The sequence below is a fragment of the Ovis aries genome, chromosome X (genome assembly GCF_016772045.2).
Source record: "Ovis aries strain OAR_USU_Benz2616 breed Rambouillet chromosome X, ARS-UI_Ramb_v3.0, whole genome shotgun sequence".
Taxonomy (NCBI): Eukaryota; Metazoa; Chordata; class Mammalia; order Artiodactyla; family Bovidae; genus Ovis; species Ovis aries.
The window spans coordinates 126,505,762-126,522,720 of record NC_056080.1 but is presented as its reverse complement, the minus strand read 5'-3'; the positions used below and the strand labels follow the sequence as shown (position 1 = coordinate 126,522,720).

Genomic DNA, 16,959 nt, shown 5'->3' with positions numbered 1-16,959 from the left:
GAAGCTGTAAATAGGATATTTATTTTTCTTTTTGATTTGTTTTCTGAGCTTTATTGAGGTATAAAAGGCATAGATAATTGTAATATATTTCAAATGTATAATGTGATGATTTGATATATGTATACATTGTGAAAGAATTTTCACAATCAAGTTCTCACATCCAATACCTTACATATTTACTGATTTGTGTGTGTGAGAACCCTTAAGTTCTACTATATTAGCAAATTGTAATTATGCAATAATGTTATTAGTGATAGTCACCATGTTATTACATTAGATCTTCATACCTTATTCACCTGTTTTTTTTTTTTCCAAAAGCCATATCTTCAAGCTTTAAACTTGGAAAGCAACAAGATTTATCCACATTGAAGTCTTTTAATTATTTTGTAGAACTGCTCTATTGGAGCATATTTCAAAGGGCAAAATAGTTATCTTGAAAACTCAGCTATTAAAAACTACTTGGGCTGTAATATAACAATAAACAGTGATCCATGTAGAGCTATAATTGTGTACATTATCAGGTATCTCATCATATTTCATAAATATAAAATATCTCTCCCCTTTAATAGTATTTTTTACTATGAAATGGCATCATTGGAATCATCACTACTGTGCCAACTAAATGGAAATCTCTCATCTTCAAAGTGAATTTTACCAGTTTAAAGGCATGCTGGTAATATGACACCAAACAGGTCTTAAAATACCAGCCATCTTGTTCTCTTATAACAATAATTGCCTGTGAATCTTCAACAGTAAAACTGGTCATATTGTTGAAGAAATGCTTGGAATGGTCACCTGTTTCACCCCCAGCTTTCAGTCCATTATGGCACATCCCCATTTACCAGATGAAGACCAATAACTTTGACTTAGGAAGTCACATGGCTGATAGGTGTTGGTGTGGGAACTTGCATTATATTTGTAGTATAATTCCTTTCACTAAACATATTCTTCTTTAACTACCTTGTTTTCTGGAGTGTATTTTTGCGTATCATAATTTTTCTATAAAATCCTGGCTAGATTACTGAGAAACAAAAGTTAACAGCAAAAACTAATAGTAATGTGTTATTAAAACAACATGTTAAAACAAAGCCAAAATAAAGTCAAGAGGGCCCATGTAACTGACTTACTCATTAATTAATTTTTATGGATTATAGAAATACATCTTAATAATTCATAATACCTTAGAATAGTGGAAATCCAAGTGTGGACAGTGGACCAGTGTCAAATCACAGACTATTTGTTACTGCACTGGAATTAGAAGAAATTGAGAGTAAGCATTTGACTGTATAATTGTATTAATGTATTAATTGACTATAATAGCCACGATATAGGATTGTATTCTTATGTCTTTTTTATTTCAGTTTTTTGGTATTTTTATTACATTTTATTAAAAATAGCATGTGATTGTAGTAATTAAGAAAAGATTGGTCTTTTTTGAGAAATAATTTCAGAAGTCCATTCTTAGGGAAATATACCTGAAAATCCTGAAGTTTTATTATTAGATTATTTTCTGTGCATGATAACAAAACTATCCCTAACCCACTGTTAGGTTTGTTATATACAGGATTCTATTACCTGTTTGCTAGAAAAATAACCAGATACATCTCTTAAAACTGCTTCAATACTTTTTAATATTGGTTTGTATTAACTAGGCTTACATGGACTACCAGGAGAGAAGGGGGATCCAGGGCCTCCTGGATTTGATGTTCCAGGACCTCCTGGTGAGAGAGGCAGCCCAGGGATCCCTGGAGCACCAGGTCCTATGGGACCCCCAGGGTCACCAGGGCTCCCAGGAAAAGCAGGTGCCTCTGGCTTTCCAGGTAATTTTTTAGCCTTCCCTGGTTTTGGATTCCAGAAATTAGAACTAATATGACTCTGGTGTATTAATTCTCTTGTACTTTTCTCTATAGACACTATCCTTTAGGGAAATGTATTAAATGTCTCTGATTGTGGGAAACTTACTTTGCTGTTTGCAATGCACTTTTTCTCTCTGAGAGCTCCAGTTATATATTGCTGTGTAACAAATGACCCCAAAATATGATGATTTAAAGCAGTCTTTAGTTTTGCTCAAGATTTTATGGGTCAGGAATTATTGGATGACTTACACAGGGTTGTTTATCTCTGATCCACGTGGTTCCAGCTGGAGTGGTTGGAATGAAGGATCTACTTCCAACGTGGAATTACTGTGACACCTGAGTGTTCATTGGCCTCTTCACATGGTATCTCATTATCCACAGAGGTACCTCACATATGCTAGTATCAGGGTAGTTGCTCTTTTTCCAGGGCAGTTGGTTTCCAAAAGAGAGAATCCCCCAAACTGAAAGTGAGTATTCTAAGAGCCCCAGGTGGGAAGCTGGAAGAATTCTTATCATCTAGCCTTGGGAGTTATACAGGGACACATAGTCAAGGTTAAGGCACAGAGTCATCCCAATTCAAGGGGAAAAGGGTACACAAAGCTGTGTGTACTGGGAAGTGCAGTTCATTTGGGGACCATATTTAGAGACTAACTACCACAGTGATATAGACAGCAGTGGTCACTAAGATTACAATAGTTGCAAAGGGGCAAGCCTTATAGTACCTTCCCTCTAACTCAATAGTTTTCTAGTTGACATCTTTAAACTGATCTTTTATCTTTCCAAGGTCAAGGAAAGGTAAAAATGTACCTATTGATATTTTTCAAAGGTGCCAAAGGTGAAATGGGTATGATGGGACCTCCAGGCCCACCAGGACCTTTGGGAATTCCTGGCAGGAGTGGTGTTCCTGGTCTCAAAGGTAATATTCAGGGTTTGCTGGCAGATATATGAAAGAAAGAAAATTAAAAATTTTGCTTTACATCAATACAGAATACTTTTGTTTGACTGCTTAAAAATGAGCAATGCTTTACTTATATTTTGTTTCTAGGTGACATGGCATTTAAGTAGTTCCTGTTTTCAGTTTGATAGCATGCTTAGTTTAAATACTATGGAATATGATAAGCATTAACTCAAAATAACAACATACAGGGGTTTAATTTTTATTTTTTTTTACAGTCTGTATTTGTCAGAGAACACCAGGAGAGAGATTGTTGTTTGAATGTAAACGTGAGCTCGAGTTATTTATAGACAATAAATAAGGTGCATGAGTGTTTAGGGTGGTCAGTGGCCTACCCAACTGTGTAACATATGAATAATCTTTATATGCATTAATCCTGGATGGATGAACCTGATCTGCTGTGTCTTCCCCACACATGTTGGTTTTAGGTGATGATGGTTTGCAGGGTCAGCCAGGACTTCCTGGCCCTGCAGGAGAGAAAGGTAGTAAAGGAGAGCCTGGCCTTCCAGGCCTTCCTGGGCCAATGGATCCAGATCTGCTGGGCTCAAAAGGAGAGAAAGGGGACCCTGGCCTACCAGGTGAGTGAATGCATTTATTTGAATTTTTCTCCTGGTGTGTATGAAGTTTAATTTTTATTAGCATGGAAAGTGACTTGTAATCCAGGATTAAGGTAATTAGGTATATCAAATTTTGGTAATGTAAGCTAGTTTTCACTGATTTGTACTGTTTCACCGATCAACTTTTGCTTGACTATTTTCTTTGTAGTTTATCTATCACAGACTATGAGGCTTTAAAATAAACAGTCACTTTCAAGCCTTCCAGAAAGTAGTTTATAGAATATGATCAAGAGAAAATGGATAAATAAACAGAATTACTTGGAAAACAGATTTCAATGTTTGGGAAATTTCCTGGCCCTTTAAATTTTTTTTTTTTCTTAAAAACCAAATGAGGATGAGTGGTACACTATTTTCCTAAAGACTTTTGATACCCATATCATACTTGATTTTTAAGTACAGTTCACTGTTATTCTAACCTAGAAGAATAAACAAATATTGGACTAAGAACAGCCAAACTCACCCCTGAGGAAGGTTGCTGAAAGTAGGTCTAGGGAACAATTGTGTTATTACAGTTATTTTATTAGAAGCAAATGAGATATGAAACATAACAGATTTTTAAAATAAAAATCCTTTATTCTTTTTATAAAACTATAACATATTCATAACAAAGCATCAGAAAATGCATGAAGTGAAAGTCGCTCAGTTGTGTCTGACTCCTTGCAACCCCATGGATAGTCCATGGGATTCTTCAGGCCAGAATACTAGAGTGGGTAGCCATTCTCTTCTCCAGGGGATCTTCTCTACTCAGGGATCGAACCTAGGTCCTCCGCATTACAGGCGGATTCTTGACCAGCTGAACCACCAGGAGAAAAATATGAATAAGCACAAATCAATAAATAAAACACAATCCAATCTGCATAGAATATCCTTTCAAACAACATGGAATTTTTAAACTATGTTTATTTGCAGATTGAGGTAAGGTTTGTGGCTCTTTCTGTGTTGAAACCATTCCTATTGTCAATCCATGTATATGTGTGAGTGTTTGTACATAGATGTTATAAGTTTCCCTGTGAGCAGGGCTTGGTGAGATTTCTCTTCAAACAAGAACTTTAAGACATTACTATTAATTTTGTATATAATCATGAAAGAGGCAAGGCCACCTAATTTTGTATTATTGTTAAAATGAGTTATATTTTTGATTTACTTCTTGCAAAGCTTCTCTCACCATTATACCGTCTGCAAAATAGTGTCAGTAAACTGCATTTGCCTTAATATAAGGTTATGAAAGATAGTTATAGAATCTAAGAGATAATGCAGAGACAGCCTGCCCCAATTCCTTCATTTTACAGTGTAAGAAACTGAAGCCCAAAGAGGAAAATGGCTTAATTATTGAGTGCTCCGAAGTTCTTAATGGTAGCTACATTAAAAAGTGGGAGATTTTAATGAATCCAGTGCTGTTGGTTCATACTATATCAGAATGTCACTGGTTCCTTTATTTCATTATATTTCAGAGTTTGGGTAGCTTGCTTTACCAAATGTATTTAATGATTAATAATATCAGCCTAACTTGTCTTTCTTATACTCATCCTTGGAAGGTATTCCTGGAGTTGCAGGGCCAAAAGGTTACCAGGGTTTGCCTGGAGACCCAGGGCAACCTGGACTGAGTGGACCACCTGGATTGCCAGGACCATCAGGTAAGTATGATAAACCACCTGTAGCAGCTGGGTGGCTGATCCTGACCCCTGGAACAAAGTGATATTTGAAGCAACTGAGATATGGGCCTTTCCTTAACAAAAATGTTGTCATTGGCACAAATGTCAACAGAGATTTGTAGGATATTTTTCTTTACTCAATTTCTTCTTTTTTGTGGCCTCAGAATGTACACAGAATCAGAAGTACATCCAAATAAGGTGCTATATTTTATTTATATACATAGTAGCATATGTAAATTAGACAGTTATCTGTTAGGAGCCTAAAAAATTCACCCTTTTCATTTTTTTTACCTTCAGACAAGTTAATCATTAAACCATGTAAAACAGATTACTGCCATTTCTAGTTTTAAAAGTTTCTAGGAGTAAGAATTTCACAGCCTTCATTGGTAATGTTTTATGGCATTAATCACTCTTACAGGCAATGTGGATTGTTTAATTTCTAGTAAAACTTTTTATTGCTGCTTCTTAAACCATTTTCTTTTAGTTGGACCCCTAAACAATAAAGAATGGCTGGTTACCATCCTCCTAAGAGCCCTTTAGATCAGGTATTCTGCTCTGGACTGTATACTATATTATCTTAATGTAGTTGGAAGGAAGAATTATCTCCTTATCTATCTTTCATATACTTTGCATTCTCTTTCCCAAGTGAGAAGACAGTGTGAAAGAAAAAATAAAAGCAAATAATGTTGAAGGCAACATTGTGATCCTTGGACAATACCTAGGTGACACCGCAGAACTGAAGTATCTAAGCTCTGGGAAGAATGCAAACACAGCAGCCATGACTGAACCCAGTAGCCATGACTTTTGGGGGAAGATAGTCCAGTACTTCTCCATCAGCTCTTACCTACCCCTGGCTTAATGTGCCAAAGGTGTATGTATCATGACAGGTTACCACTGGTTAACCTGGGGAGGTAACCATAGGTTACCTCTTTTGGTTGCGCATGATAAGGCTTTCAATGGGAAAGCTTCTGAATCTTTTTAAAAGACTCTTTAAATTCGATTTATTTGTGATAGATATAGTAAGGTAGTTATACACATATGACAGATAAGACTTCAAGTGGTTGGACTAGTTTTAGGGCAAGAAACGAGATGTCCTGGTGATAGTTATATGTGTACAACAAATAAGACTTCAGGTAATTGGAGTAGTTTTAGGGCAAGACACAAGATTCTTGCATTTTTAAATAAATGTGTATTGGGAGCCCTCTATTGCTGTGATTATATTGTAATATGTTCCTAAGGAGATTTCTTGATAATTTTTGCCTGTCTTATGTCCAGTTAGATCTGTGGAACTTTATCGTATGTTAAGATTTGGTCAGCCTCTTGCTTTCATTTTAATTACGACCCATTCCAGGAAACCAAGCAACCATAATATTGCTGACTTGTTTTAATTTTAAGCAATTTGACTTTTCTAGGTCCCAAGGGTAACCCTGGTCTCCCTGGAATGCCAGGACTTACAGGACCTCCTGGACTTAAAGGAAACATGGGTGATATGGGTTTTCCAGGTGAGTGATGGAAATCTCCCAGATATTTAGTTCCATTAATGGAAAATGGTTGACTATCTTTGTTATGAGAAAAGAAACTATTGTTGACAGAGTCCAACTGAGGTGATATCTAAAGCAGTCAGTGGGTAGAGCTCTCTCATTACACAAGTATTTGATGTGGGAATTAAGAGACAGAACTTTAGAAAGAATTCACAAACTTACATTTTTTTTCTCCAACTATACCCCCTTTCAACCCACTCCAGTATTCTTTCCTGGAGAATCCCATGGACACAAGAACCTGATGGGCTACAGTCCATAGGGTCACAAAGGGACTGACCTGACTGAAGCAACTTAGCATGAACACATACTCCCTTTCACTTAAACTTCCTTTAAAAATAGGCTTTTGTACAATTCTGATTATAAAGCCCTTTCTTATATAAATGAGACTTTGTGAAATTCTTTTTAAAAATCTTTTTGTGTGGTCATGTGCATTATATATATCCTATACAATATTTTGTAAAAGATTGCATGTTATGTGTTTTTAACAGGCCCGCAGGGTGCAAAAGGGTCTTCTGGACCTCCTGGAGTTCCTGGACAACCTGGCTCCCCAGGATTACCTGGACAGAAAGGAGAAAAAGGTGATCCTGGTATTTCAGGCATTGGTCTTCCAGGTCTTCCTGGCCCAAAGGTAATCCTACTCAGGTATATGCCTGAGCAGATATGATTTTTCTTCAACACTCAGCTTTCTCCTAACTCTTCCTTAAACTACAGTGTGATATAGTGTAGTGTGACATGAATCTCTGGGCAAGAAATTCATCCTTTCTCTTTTATATTATAAGGAGATTTGTTTTAGAGTTTGCAGCCAATCCAAAGAAGGATGAAGGGGGGATCTTTCTGATTTCTTTATTTTCTCTCTATCTTGCTCTTTGAGTATGTTTCAGTAACTGAAAGGCATATTTCTGCCTAGTTTTGGTTTTCCTTTCCCTTTTAGTATGGAGTTGTTGGTCTTTGTCCTAATATTATTATCAACTAACTTGAAGAAGCTTACAAGCAAAGTAACTTATAAAATTAATGAAAGTGAAATAGTATTCTTAAATGCATGTATGAAGTAGTTCTCCGAAACAGTTTTACATATCCCTCTATGCCGCTAGTCACTGTGAAAACTGGTGTTATTTCTCAAGGAATCAAATTTAGAACTTGTTTAAGAATCATTGGACTTTCAAATATTTGATAACTGCTTAATACCATGTAAAAGAGTAGTAATTCCTATTAATTTGCAGAAGTATTTTATAACTAATTGAGATGCGTCCATTGTCTATTAGATACATTTCAAGTGTCTTCTCCCAGTGAATTGTTTGTCTCATAATGATGTTCAATCATTCAGTTACAACACAAAACTTGAGAGTATTAGAAAAGTAATTGTGGAATTAGTGAAAGCTCTCACTGAGATAAGAATTCATTGAATAATACTTTTAAGATAATTTCTTGTTAATAGTATACAAAAGGCTATATTTTGATTGCCTAGTCAATCAACTTATTGTAAGAAGTAATCAAGAGAAATTTATGCTTATTAATTACAGATTAGCAGTATAGAGTTTAAATTTTTCCTTTCTATATGTTGTGTGAGATGAGGAACTATATATTTTTCCCAAATAAATTGTCCATATAACTTAAAACCATTTGTTACAAACTCCATTCTTTACTCATTGATTTTAAATTTCATTTAAAAATTTTATAAATATGTTCATCCATATTTTTTCTAGACTAAGTGAATTTTAGCATTCATATAATGGAACCAAAATGACCATAACAACTCATCTCTGTAATTATAATAAATGACAGCAGAAAAACATGTTTCAGTTGGCCAGTGTCCACAGTGTATTCAACTATCTAAGTAAGATGCTAACTCTTAGTTTTTCTATGCAGCCTACAAATATATTTCAATAAGCAAATTCTACACTAAGCTTGGATACTTGCAGAGTTGATAAAACCAGGAAGTCATGTATTTGAAGTATTCTGTTGTTTCTTTCAGATGGTATTATTTTATCTTAAAATGATGACACATTTAAAAAATAAGATCTTACACTCAGTTCTAATAGATGCAGGCAGTCTTTGCTTTGTACAGTCTGACATGCCAAATTTGTTACCACAAATTAGTTAAATGACATCAGTCCACAATACAGATCAGGTTTAAGTTACCATGGTATATTAGTCTTCAGTCCCTAAACCACTATGTAAATAACTATTGTGCATCATGATCAGTGAGCAGTCATTTCACTTCTTTCAAATTCTATCAGTAATTACTATGAATCTGTTTTGCCATCATGCATTGACAGCAAAGCATGTAGGTGTGTTGCCTCTGTCTCTCATTGACAAACCAACTTGAAATTTAAAAAAGTGAATAATCAAAGAGAAAACTGATCAACAGTGATAAAAGTGCAGTTTAAAAAAGGGAAGGTAATAACACTGGAAGTGAAATTTATATCTAATATAGATATAATTAGAGACGAAATAGCCAACCAAAGAAATGTTTACATTGCCACCATTTGAGAGACTTCAGATATGCAGCCAAGCAAGCTGGTGAAGACTAAATGATCAACATATGAACTTGACTTTCTTTATATATGTAACTGATGTGAAGAGGGTTTTAACGTTATGAGAAAAACTTTTAATGGTCATAGAATCATGTTTTTCCCATTGATTTTTTAAAATCTCGTTATATGATTTCATCTTGCGTTTTCATTTTTGTAGTCCCATACTATTGAGCAAAATGAAGACTTCCTGCCTATTACTGTAAAAGAAGAGTAGAATAAAAGTTTCAGGAACATGATAGTATGAATAGGAGATGTCAAGCATAAGAAAAAATATTCTGTAATTAGTGACTTGTTAAGAAGTAAGGATAGTGGTAAAAGGTCAGATGGTACTTTGTTTTACAAATGACATACTTTATAAGAGAGTGTCCTTGTTAGTCAAAAAGCATAATTAATATATGTATACTGAAAACCCTGGACAGGGAATTAATAGGCAGAAGCTTGAGTCCTGAGTCTATCTGAATGATCTTGTAAGTCACTTAATTCTTTTCTATCTTCATTACTTTGTCACTAAAATAGAAAGAATTATATAACCTATTACACAGAGATATTGTGAGGTTTCAATTAGATTAAAAAAACACTTTGTAAATTATAAAGTATTCTATACATAATATTTGTCTGTGAGATGAGAGAGGTGGACTAGATAGTATCTTTCTATAACTCATATTTAATGACTACATTCTTTTAATGTGGTATAATGTTTCTAGCTTCCATTACTCCTTCTTAAAATCTAATCATGCTATAGACTCAGAACAATTCTTGTCATAATCCTAGATAGATTTTTTTGTTGAAATTGACAAGCAGAAAATCTTATAAGAAAACATATCTTATGACCTTGGGTTATAATAATTATTTCTTAAACATGGCACCAAATGCACAAGCAAACAAAGAAAAATAAATAAATTGAACCACATTAAAATATTCTGCTGCAAATGATAATGTCAAAAAGTGAAAAGACAACCCAGAGAAAGGGAGAAAATATTTGCAAATGATATATCAGACAAGAGATTTGTATCCAGAATATAGTTTTAAAAAAACTCTAATTCAATAAGAAAGTAGACCAATTTTTAAATGGGCAAAGTCAATCAGGCTTAACAGGCCTATACAGAACATGCCACTCCAGTTATTAGAGAAATTCAAATCAAAACTACAGTGAGATATCACTTCACACCAGCCAGAATGGCTATCATCAGAACAGGCCATCTCACACCATCAGAGTATACATTTTTTTTCAAGTGCACAAGAAACATTCTTCAGAACAGAGCGTATGTTAGGCCGCAAAACAAGTCTTAATAAATTTTAAAACATTGGAACCATCAAAGATCCTTTTCTAATTACATTAGATTGTAAACAGCAAAAGGAAAGCTGGAAAATTCACAAATATGTAGAAATTAAAGGATATATTCTTAACAACCAGTGGGGCAAAGATGAGGACACAAGTGACACTAGGAAACATCTTGAGACAAATGAAAACACAAAATTCCAAAACTTATATGAGCCAGCAAAAGTAATGTTAACAAGGAAATTTATAGTGTAAATGCTTGCATTGAAGAAGAAAAATCCTAAATCAGAATTTAGCATTACACCTTCAGGAACTAGAAAAAGAGCAAACTCAACCCCAAAACTGGTAGAAGGAAGGAAATCATAAAGATTAAAGCAACAATAAATACAATAGAGATTAAAAACAATAGAGAAAATGAATAAAACTAAGAGGTTGTTCTTTCAAAAAGATAAACACAATTGAAAAACATTCAGCTAGACTGGCTAAGAGAGAGAGGACTCACATACTTAAAATTAGAAATGAAAGAGGGCACATCGCCACTAAATTTACAGAAATAAAAATGATGAGAGTACTGTTAACAAGTGTACAACAGCAAATTGGATAACTTTGAAACAGACAAATTCCTAAAAACATACAATTTACCAAGGCTGCATGATAAAGAATAGGTTTTTCTGAATAGACCTATAGTTACTAAAGATTTTAGCTCCCTTGGGTGGTAAAGGACACCATAGGGCCTATTATGTTACAAACTTAGTTCATAATATTTTTCTCTGAGTTCATCACCTTTTCTCTAAATTCATCACCTTAACATGTACTTTGAATCCCATGTACCATATTTTGGCCTGCTCAAACAACTTTGAGCCATTATTTATCAACTTGCCCCTATTAGCTTAAAATTTCACTACCTGGGAGAGGTAAGTAGCATGCCGACCTGAAGATATTATTTTATACTGCCTTTGCTACATCATTTAGTAAAATGTTAACTAAGAGTATCTCTGCATTCATTCTTTAGTATCCCTATCATTAATATTTCCTAACTAAAGAACTTATGTATGGCTTGGTTCATGGTATCTTTAATCTCCAAATATAAATTTAACTGTAAAAATTTAATAATTATGTGGGAACCACAGCTTCCAAATGATTGGACTACTATTGTAATACTCTTCTCGCCATAAAACAAAATATGGTTTTTACTCTTTCTCACGAAATATTTTCAGCTCATCCTGTTTTTGTTTTTTTTTTTCCCTTACTGGCAGTGCTTCTTCAACATTACAATGGAACACAAAAACAAACAGTATTAGCTATTTCACCAACTTTGATGCCTTCTATTTTGTGTATTGAGGTCAACATGATATTTTATTCCAAGTCTTAAGTTATTGCATGGAATGGAAGGGAGATCCTATTATTAAGAGAGAGCAGAGAATGACTATGATCCAAATGCTCTTAGTTTACCAATTTGAATTTTTTTAATTAAATTTGTTTTTTTAAATATAAATTTATTTATTTTAATTGGAGGTTTAATTTTAAAAGCAAAAAAGTTATCAACCTGACAAGTATTTCTACATGGACTGCCTGTTATACCACACAGTGATCTTGAAAGCAGTTCTAGTTTCAGGCTTGTTAAAAAGCATTCTATTGTATGCTCTTGCCTACTTTGTCAAAGATATGGTACCCATTGTTGTGTGAGTTTATCTCTGGGCTTTCTTTCTTCTTCCATTGGTATATATTTCTGTTTTTGTGCCAGTACCATACTGTCTTGAGAACTATAGCTTTGTGGTACAATCTGAAGTCAGGAAAGTTGCTTCCTCCAGCTCCATTTTTTCTTTCTCAAGATTGCTTTGACTCTTTGGGGTCTTTTGTGTTTGCATACAAATTTTGAATTTTTTTTTGTTTTGTTTTAGTTCCGTGAAAAATACCATTGTTAGTTTGATAGGGATTGCATTGAATCTGTAGATTACTTGGATAGTACAGTCATCATCACAATATTGATTCTTCCATTCCAACACCATGGTATATCTCTCCATCTGTACACCCTCTTCAATAAGTGGTGCTGGGAAAACTGGACAACAACATGTAAAGGAATGAAACTAGATCACTTCCTAACATCATATACAAAAATAAATTCAAATTGGATTAAAGACTTAAATGTAAGGCCAGAAACTATAAAGGTCTTAGAGGAAAACAAGCAGTACACTCTATGACATACATCAAAGCAAGATCCTCTTTGACCCACCTTCTAGAGTAATGGAAATAAAAATAAACCAATGGGACTTAATTAAACTTAAAAGCTTTTGCACAGCAAAGGAAACAGCAAACAAGATTAAAAGACAACCCTCAGAATGGGAGAAAGTAATTGCAATTGAAACAACTGACAAAGGATTAATCTCCAGAATATAGAAGCAGCTCATACAGCTCAACATCAGGAAAACAACCCAATCAAAAAATGAGCAGAAGACCTAAACAGACATTTCTCCAAAGAAGACATACAGATGGCTTAAAAAACACTAGAAAAGATGCTCAGCACTGCTCATTATTAGAGAAATGCAAATCTAAACTACAATGAGGTATCACCTCACACCAGTCAGAATGGCCATCATCAAAAAATCTACAAACAATAAGTGCTAGAGAGGGTGTGGAGCAAAGGGAACCCGCTTGCACTGTTGGGGGGGAATGTAAAATGATACAGCTACTATGAAGAACAGTATGGAGATTTCCGTAAAAAAAAAAAACAAAAACCTAAGAATAGAACCACATGACCCAACAAATCACACTCACTGGGCATATACCCTGAGAAAACTGTAATTGAAAGAGACACATGTACTCCAGTGTTCATTGCAACACTATTTACAATAGCTCAGGCATGGAAACAACTTAGATGTCCATTGACAGATGAATGGATGAAAAAGTTGTGGTACATATATACAATGGAATATCAGCCATAAAAAAAAAAAACCACATTTGAGTCAGTTCTAATGAGGTGGATGAACCTAGAGCCTGTTATCCAGAGGGAAGTAAGTCAGTAAGAGAAAAATAAATATCGTATATTGATGCATATAAATGAAATCTAGTAAGATGGTACTGATGAGCCTATTTGCAGCAGCAGCAGTGGAGATGCAGACATAGAAAACAGACTTGTGGACACAGTAGGAGGACAGGGTGGGATTAATTGAGAGAGTAGCATGGAAACATATACATTACCATATGTAAAACAGATAGGCAGTGGGAATTTGCTATAGTACGCAGGGAGCTCAAACTGGGTGCTCTGTGAGGGGAAGGATGGTGTGGGAGGGAGGTTCAAGAGGGAGGGGCATATGTATACCTATGGCTGATTCATGTTGATGTACGGCAGAAATCAACACAATATGAAAAGTAATTATCCTCCAGTTAAAAGTTTAAAAAATGGCTTTCTAGTCTTATAGTGCTACTATATTGGTTAGTTAGTTTCACAATGTTAAATTTGACTCATCAGGGATGATATATATTCCATTTTCAGTTATATGAAAGTTCCCAACAAACAAAAGTCTAGAACCAGATAGTGTCGTTGGTGAGTTCTACCAAAAGTTTAAAGATGAATTAATACCAATCCTTCTCAAACTCTTCCCAAAAAATAGAGGACAAAGGAACATTTCCAAATTAATTTTATGAAGCCAGCATTACCCTGATACCAAAATCACACAAAGAGGCCACAAAAGAGAAAATTACACTATTAAACATAGATGAAAAAATCCTCAATAAAATATTAGTAAACCAAACTCTAATTCATTAAAAGGATCATACACCATTATTGAGAGGAATTTATTCCAGAGTTGCAAGGATGGCTCGACTTCTGTAAATCAAGCTATATGATATACTACGTTAACAAAATGAAGGATAAAAATCATATGATCCTCACAATAGATGCAGAAAAGCATTTGAAAAAATGCAACACCCACATATGATTTTTTTTTAAAAAAGTAGGCATATAGGGAGCATACCTCAGCATAATAAAGGCCATACAAGATAAGCCCACAATTAGCATCATTCTCAGTGTTGAAAACTTGAAAACTTTTCCTCTAAGATATTCAACATAGCATTGGAAGTCCTAGCCAGAGCAATTAGGCTAGGAAAAGAAGTAAAAAGCAATCAAATAAAAAAGGAAAAACTAAAACTGTTCCTATTTGCAAGTGACATATTATATATTAAAAAAAAATCTATTAGAATAAACAAATTCAATTTGTAGGATGCCAAATAAATATTTTAAAAATCTGTTGTGTTTCTATACACTAACTGAATTAGCAGAAAGAAAACTTGAGAAAACAATTCCATTTATCACTGCATCCAAAAGAATAAAAAATCCAGGGATAAATTTGACAAAGGGACCTGCCCACTGAAAACTGTAAGACATTGATAAAAAAATTGAAGAAGACATAAACAAAAGTAAAGATATTCCATGCTTACGGATTGGAAAAAATAATATTGTTAAAATGTCTATTCTACCAAAGCAATCTATAGATTCACTGCAATCCTTATAAAATTCCAATGACGTTTTTCACAAAATAGAACAAACAATCCTAAAATTTGTATAGAATCATAAAAGACCCCCAAATAGCCAAAGACAGCATCAAGTCATGTCCAACTTTTGCAACCCCATGGACTGTAGCCTGCCAGGCTTCTCTGTCCATGGGATTCTCCAGGCAAGAATACTGGGATGGGTTGCCATTTCCTTTTCCAGGGGATCCTCCCAACCCAGGAATCGAACCCAGGTCTCCAGCATTGCAGGCAGATTCTTTACTGGCTGAGCTATGTGGGAAGCCCCCAAAATAGCCAAAGCAATAGAAAAATGGACAAAACTGGAGACATCATACTCCCTGCTTTGAAACTATATTTCAAACCTATAATAATCAAAACAGGATGAAGACTATACTTTCTGGGATTATTTCTGTAGTTTGTTACTAGAGAAGTTTCTCTGAATGTGTGGACTACCCAAAACCACAAGGAGGAGGCACAGCAGTCTCTCCTGAATACGAAGCCAGCTCTTGGTGTTGCTTCTGCAACTGCCATTAGTCACTGATGATTGTTCTCTTCCTTTCGGAGAGTAAGAGGGAAAGAACATTGTCTGAGCGGAAATCAAACAAACAGTATGAAATTCACACAAAATGAACGCATAGATCAATGGAGCAGAATAGATGTCCCACAAATAGACCCAAGCATGTATGGTCAATTAACGTATAACAAAGAAGCCAAGATTATACAGTGGAGAAGGGACAGTCTCTTCAATAAATGGTGTTGGGAAAATTGGACAGCCACATGCAAAAAAAAGGAAGAAACTGGAGCACTATCTTACATCATACACAAAAATCAACTCAAGATAGATTAAACATTTGAACATAAGACCTGAGACCATAAAACTAAAAGAAAACACAGATAGTAAACTGCTTGACACTGGTCTTAGCAATGAGCTTTTTAACTGGACACCAAAGCAAAGGCAACAAAAACAAGAAGAAATAAATTAGTGGGATTACATCAAACTAAAATAGTTCTGCATAGGAAAGGAAACCAACAAAATGAAAAGACAAGCTACTAAATGGGAAAAAAATTTCCAAGTCATATATCTGATTAGAGGTTAGTATCCAAGACTACATGGAAGAACTCTACAAAAAGAATCTTCATGACCCAGATAATCTTGATGATGTGATCACTCATCTAGAGCCAGACATCTTGGAATGTGAAGTCAAGTGGGCCTTAGAAAGCACCACTATGAACAAAGCTAGTGGAGGTGATGGAATTCCAGTTGAGCTGTTTCAAATCCTGAAAGATGATGCTGTGAAAGTGCTGCACTCAGATGCCAGCAAGTTTGGAAAACTCAGCAGTGCCACAGGACTGGAAACGGTCAGTTTTCGTTCCAGTTCCAAAGAAAGGCCATGCCAAAGAATGCTCAAACTACCGCACAATTGCACTCATCTCACATGCTAGTAAAGTAATGCTCAAAATTCTCCAAGCCAGGCTTCAGCAATACGTGAACCGCGAACTCCCTGATGTTCAAGCTGGTTTTAGAAAAGGCAGAGGAACCAGAGATCAAATTGCCAACATCCGCTGGATCATGGAAAAAGCAAGAGAGTTCCAGAAAAACATCTATTTCTGCTTTACTGACTATGCTAAAGGCTTTGACTGTGTGGATCACAATAAACTGTGGAAAATTCTGAAAGAGATGGGAATACCAGACCACCTAACCTGCCTCTTGAGAAACCTGTATGCAGGTCAGGAAGCAACAGTTAGAGCTGGACATGGAACAACAGACTGGTTCCAAATAGGAAAAGGAGTGCGTCAAGGCTGTATATTGTCACCCTGCTTATTTAACTTCTATGCAGAGTACATCATGAGAAACGCTGGACTGGAAGAAACACAAGCTGGAATCAAGATTGCTGGGAGAAATATCAATAACCTGAGATATGCAGATGACACCACCCTTATGACAGAAAGTGAAGAGGAGCTAAAAAGCCTCTTGATGTAAGTGAAAGAGGAGAGTGAAAAAGTTGGCTTAAAGCT

The 16,959-nt window shown here is 35.1% G+C and overlaps 1 protein-coding gene and 1 non-coding gene across 2 annotated transcripts in view; both read left to right on the top strand.

Moving 5' to 3' along the window:
- The window catches only part of COL4A5 (collagen type IV alpha 5 chain), a 262,054-nt gene that overhangs the window by 209,674 nt on the left and 35,421 nt on the right, over positions 1 to 16,959 (top strand). Inside the window, exons 31-36 of the mRNA XM_004022429.5 lie at positions 1,653 to 1,820; positions 2,683 to 2,772; positions 3,240 to 3,389; positions 4,964 to 5,062; positions 6,493 to 6,582; positions 7,110 to 7,249. Of these exons, the coding sequence (XP_004022478.1) occupies positions 1,653 to 1,820; positions 2,683 to 2,772; positions 3,240 to 3,389; positions 4,964 to 5,062; positions 6,493 to 6,582; positions 7,110 to 7,249 (737 nt within the window). The remainder of the gene's footprint in view (positions 1 to 1,652; positions 1,821 to 2,682; positions 2,773 to 3,239; positions 3,390 to 4,963; positions 5,063 to 6,492; positions 6,583 to 7,109; positions 7,250 to 16,959) is intronic.
- LOC114111850 (small nucleolar RNA U3) lies at positions 15,328 to 15,538 on the top strand. The gene has a single exon (XR_003587586.1). It is a non-coding gene; the product is annotated as a small nucleolar RNA U3 (small nucleolar RNA).